Below are 12,546 nucleotides of genomic sequence, written 5' to 3'. Positions count from 1 at the left end.
CACTAAATCTCCATCTCCGAAGGTAATTTTCATCAGTTTGAACGTTTGACAAAATGTTTTGGGCAAACTGGAAACGGTGGGGTTTATCATTTGGCTTTAAAGCCGGCACAATCTGCAGTTTGTAGGCATGGAGGTAAAGGCAGTTATGAACAACTCTCCAAACAGTTTGTGGTATACCTAACTGCAAAGAAGCTCATCTAGCAAAAGTGCTAGATGAGCTTCTTTGCGAAGTGCATGGTCTTCCTGCTCCTTTTTGGTGTACAACACTACCAATCTCTTGAAATTGCTTTAACCAACATCAGATAGCATTATATGAAGGTGGACATTGCCTTCTTTTGAACAGTCGCCATTTTGAAGTAATGCCAGCTGAAGTAATGCCAGACATCAATGTGGTGAGTACAGCATTGCCAAATAAAACTTTTTGAGTTACACTTTCATATTCTGTAAGCAGTTTTATTTTGTTGTTTCCGGTTTGAAAATTATAGACCACGGAAACCCAGACAATAATTTAGAACATCCTGTAGTTATACCAGGATCCCTTACTAAAGGGTCAGGCAGTTACACTCCCGGTATATGCTAAGTACCATTATAAAAAACTATTTTCTTTGCTTTTCACTTTTTACTTTCTAACCCTAAATTTTATACCTCAAGATCTAGTAGAGCAATTAGAGGGAAATTGAGGTACTATTACTATACTTATTCTTACCTCCTTTCTCCTTATGTTGGCATAAGCCTTCTTTTTACACATGTATAAAATAAATAAAAAATCACCACAACTGAAATGAAAATTATGGTTAGCACTCTTTTTTTTTTTCTGTATTATATTCTGTATATTCATTTCAAAGCTATCTGTCATCTTGCCTGTTTGCTGTTAAATTTAAAGTTTAGCATAATTCACCTTTATGTTTATTATTTGGACCTAGTTAAACAGGCAGATAACAATTAGAAACAGGTAACCTTGCTAAGTGGCACCTTAAGGTGCCGTGGCACCCACTTTGAGAACCACTGCTGTAGGTATTGGAGACGTGATATCACTCAGGCATAAGGGAGGCAGAATTTGAATATGGAGAGTACAATGTGTACAGAAAGGTATAGACAGGAGAGGAGGAATGTTATGCTCTTAGAAAAGAAACACAAAATCCAAGGCAGTGCATCCAGTAGACGTGTGTACGGTGCAATGTTTAATAAGTTTGTTGTAACATAAGCACTGAGACAACATAAATGAGGGTAGAAGTGTGTTATAGGCATAACGACCAACTGTACAGCCATATAGAGTGAGCCAGTAAATAAGAATGTCTTATAATGGGAGATTTTACTTTCCAGATATTGACTGGACTTGGGGGGTTGGTCACTCAACACAGTAGGAAGAGTTTTCTGGATTTACTGGATGACTGTTTCCAACACCAACATGTTAGAGTGGCAAATAAAGAAAGCTTTTTTTTTTTTTTTTAGTGCATCAGCTTCTGTGGCACTAATGCACCTCCCAAAGTTTTTGCATTTTACTCTGATCCAAGCCCGAGGCAAGATTCGAACCCGCGACCTTTGGGTTGCCAGGCAGGCACTTTACCCACCTGGCTAGCCCGGTCGGCACAAAAGAAAGCAATACTCTATTTATCAGCAGTTACCCTTCATGCACTAGGAATCTGCAAAAAAAAAAAAAAAAAAAAAAAAAAAAAAAAAGACCTACTAGGTGGCAGTGATCACAAGGTACTGACGTGGGATTTACTTAAAGATGTAACTACTGTCAAAGGAAAGGGCCTTTGCTTTTGTAAAAGTGACTAGAGTCTCAGGTAGTTTTTAAATTCTATGCAATGGGACCAACTAATGAAATTACAAACAGCAAATTCTAAATGAGAAGCATTTGAGGAAGTAATTGTAGAAGCTACTAGCTTTTCATACCAACTAATATATGCTGTTTCGAGTTTAGATGCAAATGGATAACAGATGAACTGATGAGACTTGTGGTAGAGAAGAAAAATACATAGGATGCATAAAACATCAGGTGATATAGAAGCCCAAGGGGCATTAAAACTAGTCTGTAATCACGTCACAAAGGAGGTTAGGCAAGCTAAGGCGGACTAAGAGAAGTCTCTGGAAAAAAAAAAAAAAAAATCAAAGAAACATAGCAAAGACTTCTTTGCTTATATTAATAGTAGAAGGAAGGGGTTGAATCACATTTGTCCACTTGATGTCGATGGTCTAACTGTTGATGATCCTGCTTGGGTTGCTGCCAAACCGAATAGGTATTTTGCATCTACATTCACATGTGAAGAATTCTTTGGGGAACAGGATGCCAGAAGTTTATCAAATTCTAACAAAAAGCTTAATGATTTTGTGACAATTGAGAGGAAGGTGGAAGACAAATTGTTGAAAATAAACATAAGGAGCTTGGGGTGGATGAGATCTATCCAATTATATTAAGGGAAGCAAAAAAGGAGGAAAGCAAACTTTAGCCATAATTATGAGACCATCTTTGGATTCAGGAGAGGTTCCTTTTGACTGGAGATGTATGAATGTATCCCCAATTCAAAAAGAGGGACCAAAGATGACATGAATAATTACAGACCTATTAGAACTTCTGCTCCAGGGAAAATAATGGAATCACTGGTTAAAGAAGTAATGCAATACCATCTAAACAGTAATGTGGTTATACTACAGTCACAAGCAGAGGTTTGTTAAGGGGAAACCTTGTCTGACCAATATGACTGGATACTATGATGCAGTGAGAAACCAGATGCAAAAAATTATTTTGATATGATATACAGGGGATATTCAGGGATATTCATGTTGTTGTGGCGGATCCCAGGGTTTCCCCCATAAGCCGCTATTGTACTTCTTGTGTTGAAGCTTATGCCAAAACCGGCCAATTGTATGTAGTGTGTTGGACGTGTAAGTGTTATGATGTGTTCTGTTGTTATGTTATCGGCCGGTACCTGGCTCTTAGCAGGTAAGAAGCAGTAACACCTGGTCACTAGGTCTCACCCCCCATCCCCGCCACGTGGAGGCGGCCAGGATCAATTATCTCCTGCTGGGCAAGCCCAGGGCATAAACCTGAGAGTGCCCGAAAAAGAGAATGAAGTGGAAAAAGAGGAATACAGAGGGAGAAGTTTGGGATCTGGGGAGGTAAATGGATAGAATAGAGGAGAATCAACAGAGGGACTCTCCAATAGTTAGAAGTGAGAAGAAGTAAAGCAAGAATAAAGTAGGAAGAAGTGGACTAACTTCTCCAACCATGGAGACCTATCTCATGGAAAATCCCATCCTAGGAACTAGGATTAGCAAAACATCTTAATTTACAGTTTGCCTAACCCCTTGTAGGCAGAACATCTTCAGTTGTTGAAGAAATAATTGATCTTCTAACAAAAAACACAGTAAAAGCAAATTCCACGAATTCTGAAAAGCTCCACAGAAAGACACTATGTGCAATATGTACAATATCCTCTTCTTCAGGAACACAGCAGAATATACACTATGTACAGATTCGTCCAATGTAATGCCAGGGTAATGCCATAACCTGGCCCAATAAATAAAATGTTTCAGGGTTAACGCAAAAGTAATATACATGTCCAAATCCTAGATGAGATCACATTAGGCAGGGTTCAAAATTATGTTTTAAAAAGTTCTTGCCTAAATACAAGCTCTAAGAGAGCCCAAAAAGTCTAAGATAATCATCCAAGATAGTTAATAACAGAGTTACTAGGAAAAGTCTGTAATATGAAAAGTCACAGACTATGATATCATATCATGACTATGTATGATATGATATACAGTAAACCCCTACTATTCGCAGTATCTGTATTCGCTGTCGCTGATTTAATATAAAATGAAACCTGAAAAAAATGTGAATTTTAAATCGCCACGAACATTTTCCGCCATAAAAAAACATGGGCGTGGCTAAAATAATCTTTCCCGGTCAAAAGAGCACTGAGTGGGTGGGGGGGAGAGGGGTGACAAAATTGCAGGCGTGGATGTTTCTCCCTAATCCTTGTTCAGTATGTGCTATGCACTTGTCATGGAAGGCTTCATGGTTTGCTTTTAATTTATATGCTTATAAATTGAATAAATTTATCAATTTATAAATTGATATGCTTACAAAAATGAAAAATCTACCATTTTGCAGTGTGTTAGTGTAAACAGACTTTTTCGAGTGTGTTAATGGAAGAAAATGACTTTATTGTGGACAAGTTCTTTTCTAACTCCTACAAAAATATGGCTACGAATAACAAGGGAATTGCGAAAAGATCAAAGAAGGTGATGACATTAGCGAATAAAATTCAGTTATTAGACAAATTTTTGGTTTTTTTTTTAGGAGCATTAGCAACTAAGGCCATATTGCTCCGGGATATGCGGTGGTCATTCCTTGACCTTTCCGCATACTCCGTATTTGGTGGTGACGGGCTCGAACCCCGGTCTAATCAAGAAGCATGTGCTACGCACTGCTGCTCCTTCCCACCTGGCTACGGAGGCGCCCGTTATTAGACAAAACTTCTAATGGTGAAAGTGTCTAATAACTGAACAGGGGCAAAACATTATAAAATCAATAAGTCAATGGTACGATCAATCAAGAAATCGGAAGAAAAAAAAAAAAAAATCCACTGTAGTGTCCGTGAAAACATTCTAATTGCTTCAAAAATTTGCTCTGTAACTCAATGTTAAATTAGAAAAAAATGGAAAAAGCTTTAAATCTGTGGATAGAAGACCAAACTCAAAATAAAATTCGCTTAAGTTCGCTCCTCATTCGTGAAAAGGCAAAACACCTTTATCAACACTTTAGAGAAACTAGTGATAGAACTGGCGAGATAAGTTTTTTAGCTATAGCAAAGGCACTAGGCACTGGATTGAAAGATTTGTTTGAAATTTCTAATAAATATTACATTCAATATTAAATTGTTTCTTATTTTCATTTCGATTCCTTATGCTTGCATTTCACTATCTACTGTCTATGTACATAGTCATATTATGAAGGTACATATAATACATACATAGACAAAAATTTTAGACTAGTTTTTCTTATATATTTCATACTTTGGAACGGAACCCCTTTATTACTATGGGAGCCATAACTCAGTATTTGCGTTTTCGGTATTCGCGGCATTTCTCAGGAACGTAACCCCTGCGAATAGCGGGGGTTTACTGTATTTGGATTTCAGGAAAGCTTTTGATATTGTTGCATATAAAAATTTGCAGTGTAGCATTAAGGGAAAGTTACCACTATGGATAAAAGGATGGCTAAGTAGGAGAAGACTAAGTGGATATTAATGGACATAGCTCTTCATGGACTAATGTTATCAGTGGGGCCCCTTAGGGTTCAGTGCTGTGCCCACTGTTTTCTATATTTATTAATAAATTTAAATTGAAACTGATGAGGGATGGCTGCAGAACAGATGTGTGGAAGTTTGCCTTCAACCAACAGGTAGCTGATTGGTGGAACAAGCTTCCATCTATTGTTGTGGAAGTGGGCAATTTGAATAAATTCAAGGAAGAACTAGACAAACTAATGGAAGGGAGGTAGGCGAAATGTGTTTATTATTTTTTTTTTTCTGATGCTGTATAAGCTTTTGTTTTGCATCATTTTCCGCTATTAATACTATTTGATAATAGAGAGCTATTAAGTGCTCGATAATTCCTATATTCTATTATATTATGAAATCAACAGGTATTACCTTTATTTTTGATATAGGATGCTTCTTTTTCAACCAACTCTCCTAGACCAACGCATTAACAATTCTTTGTAAAGGTGATATATAATTTATAAAAAATGTTAAACATCTTCCCCACTGTCAGAACAACAGTGTTCCAAACATCACAGTCTCAATATTGAGCGATCAAACCAACTTCGGTCTAAAACCACCATACCTCTGCCAGCAAGGAAAACATTACTGCATGATGTCATCGACATTAAAATTAAAATGGTCTAAAAAGCTTAGCTGCATATGGAGCAATTATTCTCTTCATTCCTTAAGTTGGACTAAAACTTTTCGAAGCAATGTGTTCACAGGAATAAGAGCAACGCACAATTAACCCAAAACCTTTGTCTTATGTGGTAATGTTTGTTCTTCACACATGCACATAAATGACCACTCATCAGATAATAAGAATGGTCTATGGATATTGATTGAATTTTTACATAGCTTCATCTCTAGGGTTTCCGCAATAAGTAATTTATGGTAGTTACGTTGAATATTTATTATTTTGTTTCATTAAAGCTGAATGAACGTTGTTCATTTATTGAGTGAAATGAAAGTTCCGTTGCATTTGAACAACCCAACTGAACTGAGCTATTAATACTAATACCAATTATAGCAAGTCTTCATTTCTTCCAACTTCTATTACGAAATTAAATTTTGTAAAATTCAAGGGTGATATATTCCCTGCTGGGATAGGGAACTTACAATCTCTTGATTTTAGCAATCATGAGTTTAAATTACTTCACTCCTTTAATAAAGGAATCTCTTAACTATGATAAAATAGATGCTTGCCCACATTGGTACCATTTAGCAACCAACAAAATATTAAAAATACTGAAACATTTTTCAAATCAGCAAAAAAATTTGCACTGAAATAAATATTAAAAAATATGATGTTGAGTTACAACTGACACATTGAAAACACAATTAGCTGCCAATGCAGATTCTACCATCAGTGAATTTAAAAAAAAAAAAAACAATCCCATATATAAAATAACTTCATAATTAAAATTTTTAAAACAATATTGGACACTCAAATCTAACAAAAGGTTGAACAGCAAGTTGCTTCTGGCTAAAAAATTTAAATTCAGATAACTTTCGTCCCACCTGCCATTAAATAAACACAGGTACTAACAATGACACACTACCAAACACTAGTACTTACTCTGTTTCCTTTACCAAGATAAGCAAAAAATCTTGCTTTAACCTATAAATAAAATAAACAAAAAATGTTAAAAATTATACTGCCTACAATTCTAGATCATGTTAATCATAGAATAATTAATTCAAAACTAAAAATTCCCAAGACCTTGAGTAATAAACTAGGGAAAAGTGGAAACTAATATAATGTTTGAACAGCATATTGCACAGGTTACCTTGATCAAAATACTCTAAATAAAGCATTTCACCTGTGTAGGGCTCAGAATCTATTTACTACTTTTTAATTAATTTAAAATATTTTTATTAAATGCAAAAAATAATTTTGATATCATATGTTTGGATTTTAGGAAAGCTTTTGATACTGTTGCACAGGGAAGACTACTGTAAAAGTTGGAGCAGTATGGCATTAATGGCAAGTTGCTAAAATGGATAAAAGGATGGTTGAGTGGGAGAAGACAGAGTGGTAATCAATGGACACTGCTCTTCATGGACTAATGTTATTAGTGGAGATCCCCAGGGGTCCGTGTTGGGCCCATTGTAATTTTCTGTATATATCAATGATACTGATGAAGGTATATCAGGCTTAATGTCCAAGTTTGCAGACAATACAAAGGTTGGTAGGCTTGTTAATGACAGCAAGGACGGTACACTGCTGCAACAGGATCTAGAAAAGTTGAGCAGATGGGATGAGAGGTGGCAACTGAAGTTTAACATTGGCAAATGCAAAGTACTGCATGTGGATAGCAGTAACTCCACAGTAACATACCAACTGTGCAGTGCTACACTCAGGGTAGTGGAGAATGAATAACACCTGGAGGTAACTGCACAGTCAGATATGAAGTTTTCCGAGTAGTGCAGACAGGCTGCAAGAGTAGCCTGTCTGCACTGCTCAGAAAACTTCATGGGGTCTTGTCAATGATATACAGGAATTTTACTAGCAGGGATAAGGAGGTGATTATCCCCTTGTACACGGCAGTGGTCAGGCCACACCTTGAATACTGCATACAGGTCTGAAGGCCTCGTTTTAGGAAATACGTTGAGCTACTAGAACAAGTACAGAGAAGGGCAACGAGATTAGTGAGTGGAACAAAGGGTTGCTGTTACCAAGATAGGCTTAAGTTCTGCAAAATGCAGTGTCTAGACACTAAGCACCAGGGAGGTGTCTGATTGACGTATATAAGGCCTTGAATAGTTTGAGCAAGTTCAATGCTGATGGGATTCTTCCTCTTGTTCGGATTCGACACATGAGGGGGCATAAATTCAAATTGAGTAAAGATAGTTGTAAAATAGATGTGCAGAAATTTGCCTTTAGCCAGCAGGTGGTTGTTGCTGGAACAAACTTCCATCCGTCATTGCGGAAGTTGACAGCTTAAATAAATTCAAGGGTTAACAAGACATACTTTTGGAGTGAATGGATGGGTGAAATGGGAAGGGCGTTTTTTTTTTGCTGATGCTATATAAGCTTGCTTTCTTGCATCTGATTTAAAAGTAAAATCAAGATTAAAAATTAAGGTAACTGATAGCCAAAATGAATACTTTAATTAGGTAAACTATCACTGAAGCAGAGAAGAAAACATTCACAAAACATGATTTTTAGACTTTCCTAAATGAATAATTATTTTATATTCACACGGTAAACTTCAGTTTTATTTATTTTTACACTAGGATGAATCTTTGCTGATAGGAAAAGTTATTTACAACTACTGAAAGCTTTCACAGGCTTCTATAATTTCGAATTTAGGTGTCTACAGGATAAACAAAATAGCATCTTGTGAAGCACATTTCTCAAAATTTGTCTTCTACATATCCCTAAATTAAATGAACATCTGTGCACTCATTTGTAAGATGCTAAATGCATTTTTTTTAATAGAAATATAAAAATAATTTAACAAAATTTAATTTATGTTGGCATATTTAAGTAAAATTTCATTATAAGTTTGAAAAAAAATAATAAATTAATAAAAATCTGTTTTCTATATATTATCAAAACTATTTCTAACTGATCATACAATCAAAACAGAATTAAATAAGTTGTAACCCCCCCTCCATCCCAACAGAGAGGTTCAAGTTCTTGATCTCTTCTACTCTGACTTTCAGAACATCGACACAAATCCTCTCAACATTCATTTCAATTCCAACTACATTCACTTTATTTCGAGAAAATTTCTGCAACACTCGGACAACCACAATTTTAGGGAGAGCTCTTTAACAAAAACAAAGATAACCTTGAATGTAGCATTTACCATCCAATCCATGGAGGTTAAATTTGGATTCAGTGAATACTACAGATTTGCACTGCTCAATTGTCCAATTAGCATGTCCAATTTAGCCCAGGCTATTCCTTTTTTACTCATGGATTTTGCAAATAAGGGATTCTTATGAGGTAAACATGCTTTCAGACTGCTCATCACAAGTGGTCATCAGACAGTTCTATCATTCACATTTATCTCAGCATGTTCCTTCCACATGAATTTTAGGTCTATGGAACTTGCATGATGATCATGGATGCTCAGATGCTTCAAAACTCTGTCTTGTGCTGCAGTAGTTTTCCATTTCAGTCTAGTTCCATATTCTTTTGACATCTACTGTCTCAAGTTTCTTTTTAAGTAACCTCGACACAGCAGACTGCTTACAGTCAACTTTTGCAGCTATATGTTGACTGGAAAAGGCCTCTAGAAAGGAAAAAAAAAAAAAAACTTCCACTTCACCTCTCTGTTTGTTTGAAATACCTGTCCAGCCGAGCCTTAAATTTATTTAGGCTATCAACTTCCACAACAAGGGATGGAAGTCTGTTACCCCAACCAACTATCCGCTGGCTAAATGCAAATTTCCGCACATCTATCCTACATCTGTCTTTCCTCAATTTGAATTTATGCCCTCTCAGGTGATTATTCATAGCAAGAGGCGGAATCCCATCAACATTGAGCATGCTCAAACCATTCAAGGCTTTATACACCTCTAGCAGATCACCTCGCTGGTGCCTAGTCTCCAGACACTGTAATTTGCAAAACTTAAGCCTTTCTTCGTAAGAGCAACCCTTTGTTCCATTCACTAACCTTGTTGCCCTTCTCTGTACTCATTCCATTGCCTTATACAAGGGAATAATCACCTCCTTATCCCTGCTAGAAAAATTCCTGTATATCATTGATAAGACGCCATGAGCTTCTCTTGCAGCCCGTCTGCACTCCTCAGAGAACTTCATATCTGCCTGCACAATTATCCCCAGGTCCTTTTCATTCTCTACCACTGTCAGTGTGGTACCACAGAGTTGATACGTTGCTCTGGAGTTGGTGTTTCCCATATGTAGTACTTTACATTTGTCAACGTTAAACTTCATTTGCCACCTCTCAGCCCATCTGCTCAACCTTTCCAGATCCTGTTGCAGCAGCATAGCATCAGTAGTGTCCTTAACAACCTTGCCAACCTTTGTATCGTATGCAAACTTGGACATTAAGCTTGATATACCATCATCAATATTATTTTTAAATACAGAAAACAATAATGGACCCAACACTGAACCCTGAGGGACTCCCTGATAACATTAGTCCACAATGAGCAGTGTCTACTGATTACCACCCTGTCTTCTCCCCCTCAACCACCCCTTTATCCATAGCAGCAGTTTGTCTCCAATGCCACACTGCTCCAATTTGTGCAGCAGTCTTCCATGTGCAACAGTATCAAAAGCCTTTCTAAGATCCAAGTATATAATATCAAAGTTATTCCCTGCATCCAGTTATTTTGTGACTGCATCATAGTATCCAATCAAGTTGGTCAGGCAAGGCTTCCCCTTAACAAAACCATGCTGTGTCCGAGCTATAACTGAAGTCTTGTCTAAATGATCCTGCAGTGCTTCTTTAACCAGTGCCTCCATTAATTTTTCTGGAACAGAAGTCAAACTCACAGGTCTATAATTACTTGTGTCAGCCTTTGATCCTCCTTTGTGAATTGGGGTCACATTTGCACATTTCCAGTCCATGGGTACCTCCCCTAAGTCCAAGGAAGCTCTCATAATTATGGCTAAGGGTTTGCTTACTTCCTTTGCTGCCTCCTTTAATATAACTGGATAGATCCCATCCACCCCAGGTGCCTTTCTTGTGTTTATCTTCAACAATTTCTCCTTCACTTTACTCTCAGTTATTACAAGATTATCTAGCTTACTGCCAGAGTTGAATACACCTCTGGCATTCCCCTCGCTGAATAACTCATGTGTGAATGTCGATGCAAAATATTCATTTAGTTTGTTAGCTACCTGAGCAGGATCATCAACAGTTGAACCATCGATATCAAGTGGACCAATCTGATTCATCCTCTTCCTTCTAGAGTTTACATAAGTAAAGAACTCTTTGCTGTTTTCCTTTGCATCCCTTGCCAAAGATTTCTCGTAATCTGCCTTCGCCTGCCTAACCTCCTTTGTAACTTGGTTATAGATCAACTTATATCTATCATAGGCTTCTGTGTCACGTGTTAATTTATATGTATCCCAAGCATTTTTCTTCTTTGCCATATGTCTCATTAGTTCATCTGACATCCATTTAGGCCTAAACCTTGAACAATATTTCTTAGTTGGTATGTAAAGCCTAGTAGCTTCCAAAATAAGTTCTTTGAATGTTTCCCATTTTGAATTTGCTGTTGGTAACATCATCATTTGGTCCCACTGTATAGAATTTAAATACTGTCTCAGTTAACCAAATGTATGCTATACTGCTGCTGAACAGGAAGTTAAAACAGATAGCAGCAGGTGGATGATATTATATCAAACAAATATTACACAATGATGATTCAGTATCACACTAGTTTTACAGAATGATGCAATACTGTCTTGATATGACAATTTTACCTATAGATGGGGTTAAGAAAATATTCAACTTTAAGAGGGTCTACAATTTATATGGCCACCGCTGTATATATTACAATTTAATTATTAAAAATAAATAGTAATTTTATTTTTTCTTGCCCAACTCTAACCTAAATGAAATCATTAATTATATTCATGGGAGAGGGGATGCACAAATTAATCTATATTTTAGGAGGCTACACGATTGTCAAATTTGAGAACCCCTGTGTTAAGATATAATCTTGTCTGACCAATCTGGTAAGGTATCATGAAGCAGCCAAAAAGGAACCAAATGCAGTAAATAATGCTGATGCAATTTACTTAGATTCTTAGAAAGGTTTTGACAGGTACCAATAATGTCTTGTTGCATAAAGCTGGAAAAGTGACATTCGGGATAGTTAACTAGTAGAAAAGAGTGGTTATAAATGGCAATACTGTAAATGGACCAGTGATATAAATGGGATCTATCAGGACCCAATGCTATGGTTCTTGTTAGTTTTAATTTTCATTATTTATAATAATGACACATCAAATTTATGTTGCTGTTATTAAGATGGGAGGAGTTGTTAACAATGGGAATCAATTATTCTAAGAAATATGTTAAGCTTTATTTCTCTGAAATGTGAAAAAACGACTCACACTGTCACCTGTTGAGCAGAATACAAGATGATGCAATTCCAAACCACAAACAGCTGAAGAAAGTGACTGGCAATAGTACATTGACTAACATGGTGTCATTGAGCTCAAAGGCCACACCCAACAAAATCAAGTCATGATCTGATGGCAGTGCCATACCAACAATTGAAAACTGGCAATTTTGACGAGTATGCAATTTTTCATTGAATTAAAAAAAAAAAAAGCTCA

General features: G+C 36.6%; 1 protein-coding gene across 2 annotated transcripts in view; it reads right to left on the bottom strand.

Moving 5' to 3' along the window:
- Window positions 1–12,546, bottom strand: part of LOC150082577 (importin-4-like) — a 186,556-nt gene that overhangs the window by 163,597 nt on the left and 10,413 nt on the right. For both annotated transcript variants that reach the window (XR_016547194.1, XM_090377536.1), the window contains exon 4: window positions 6,853–6,894. Coding sequence is in view for 1 of the 2 variants with exons in the window: in XM_090377536.1 (XP_090233662.1) it covers window positions 6,853–6,894 (42 nt within the window). In the remaining variant the exon portion in view is untranslated. The remainder of the gene's footprint in view (window positions 1–6,852; window positions 6,895–12,546) is intronic.

Source organism: Mastigoproctus giganteus, chromosome 7 (assembly GCF_048544385.1).
Source record: "Mastigoproctus giganteus isolate SK-2022 chromosome 7, ASM4854438v1, whole genome shotgun sequence".
Classification (NCBI taxonomy): Eukaryota; Metazoa; Arthropoda; class Arachnida; order Uropygi; family Thelyphonidae; genus Mastigoproctus; species Mastigoproctus giganteus.
The sequence above is the reverse complement of the archived record's forward strand: the minus strand, read 5'-3'. Positions and strand labels throughout refer to the sequence as shown.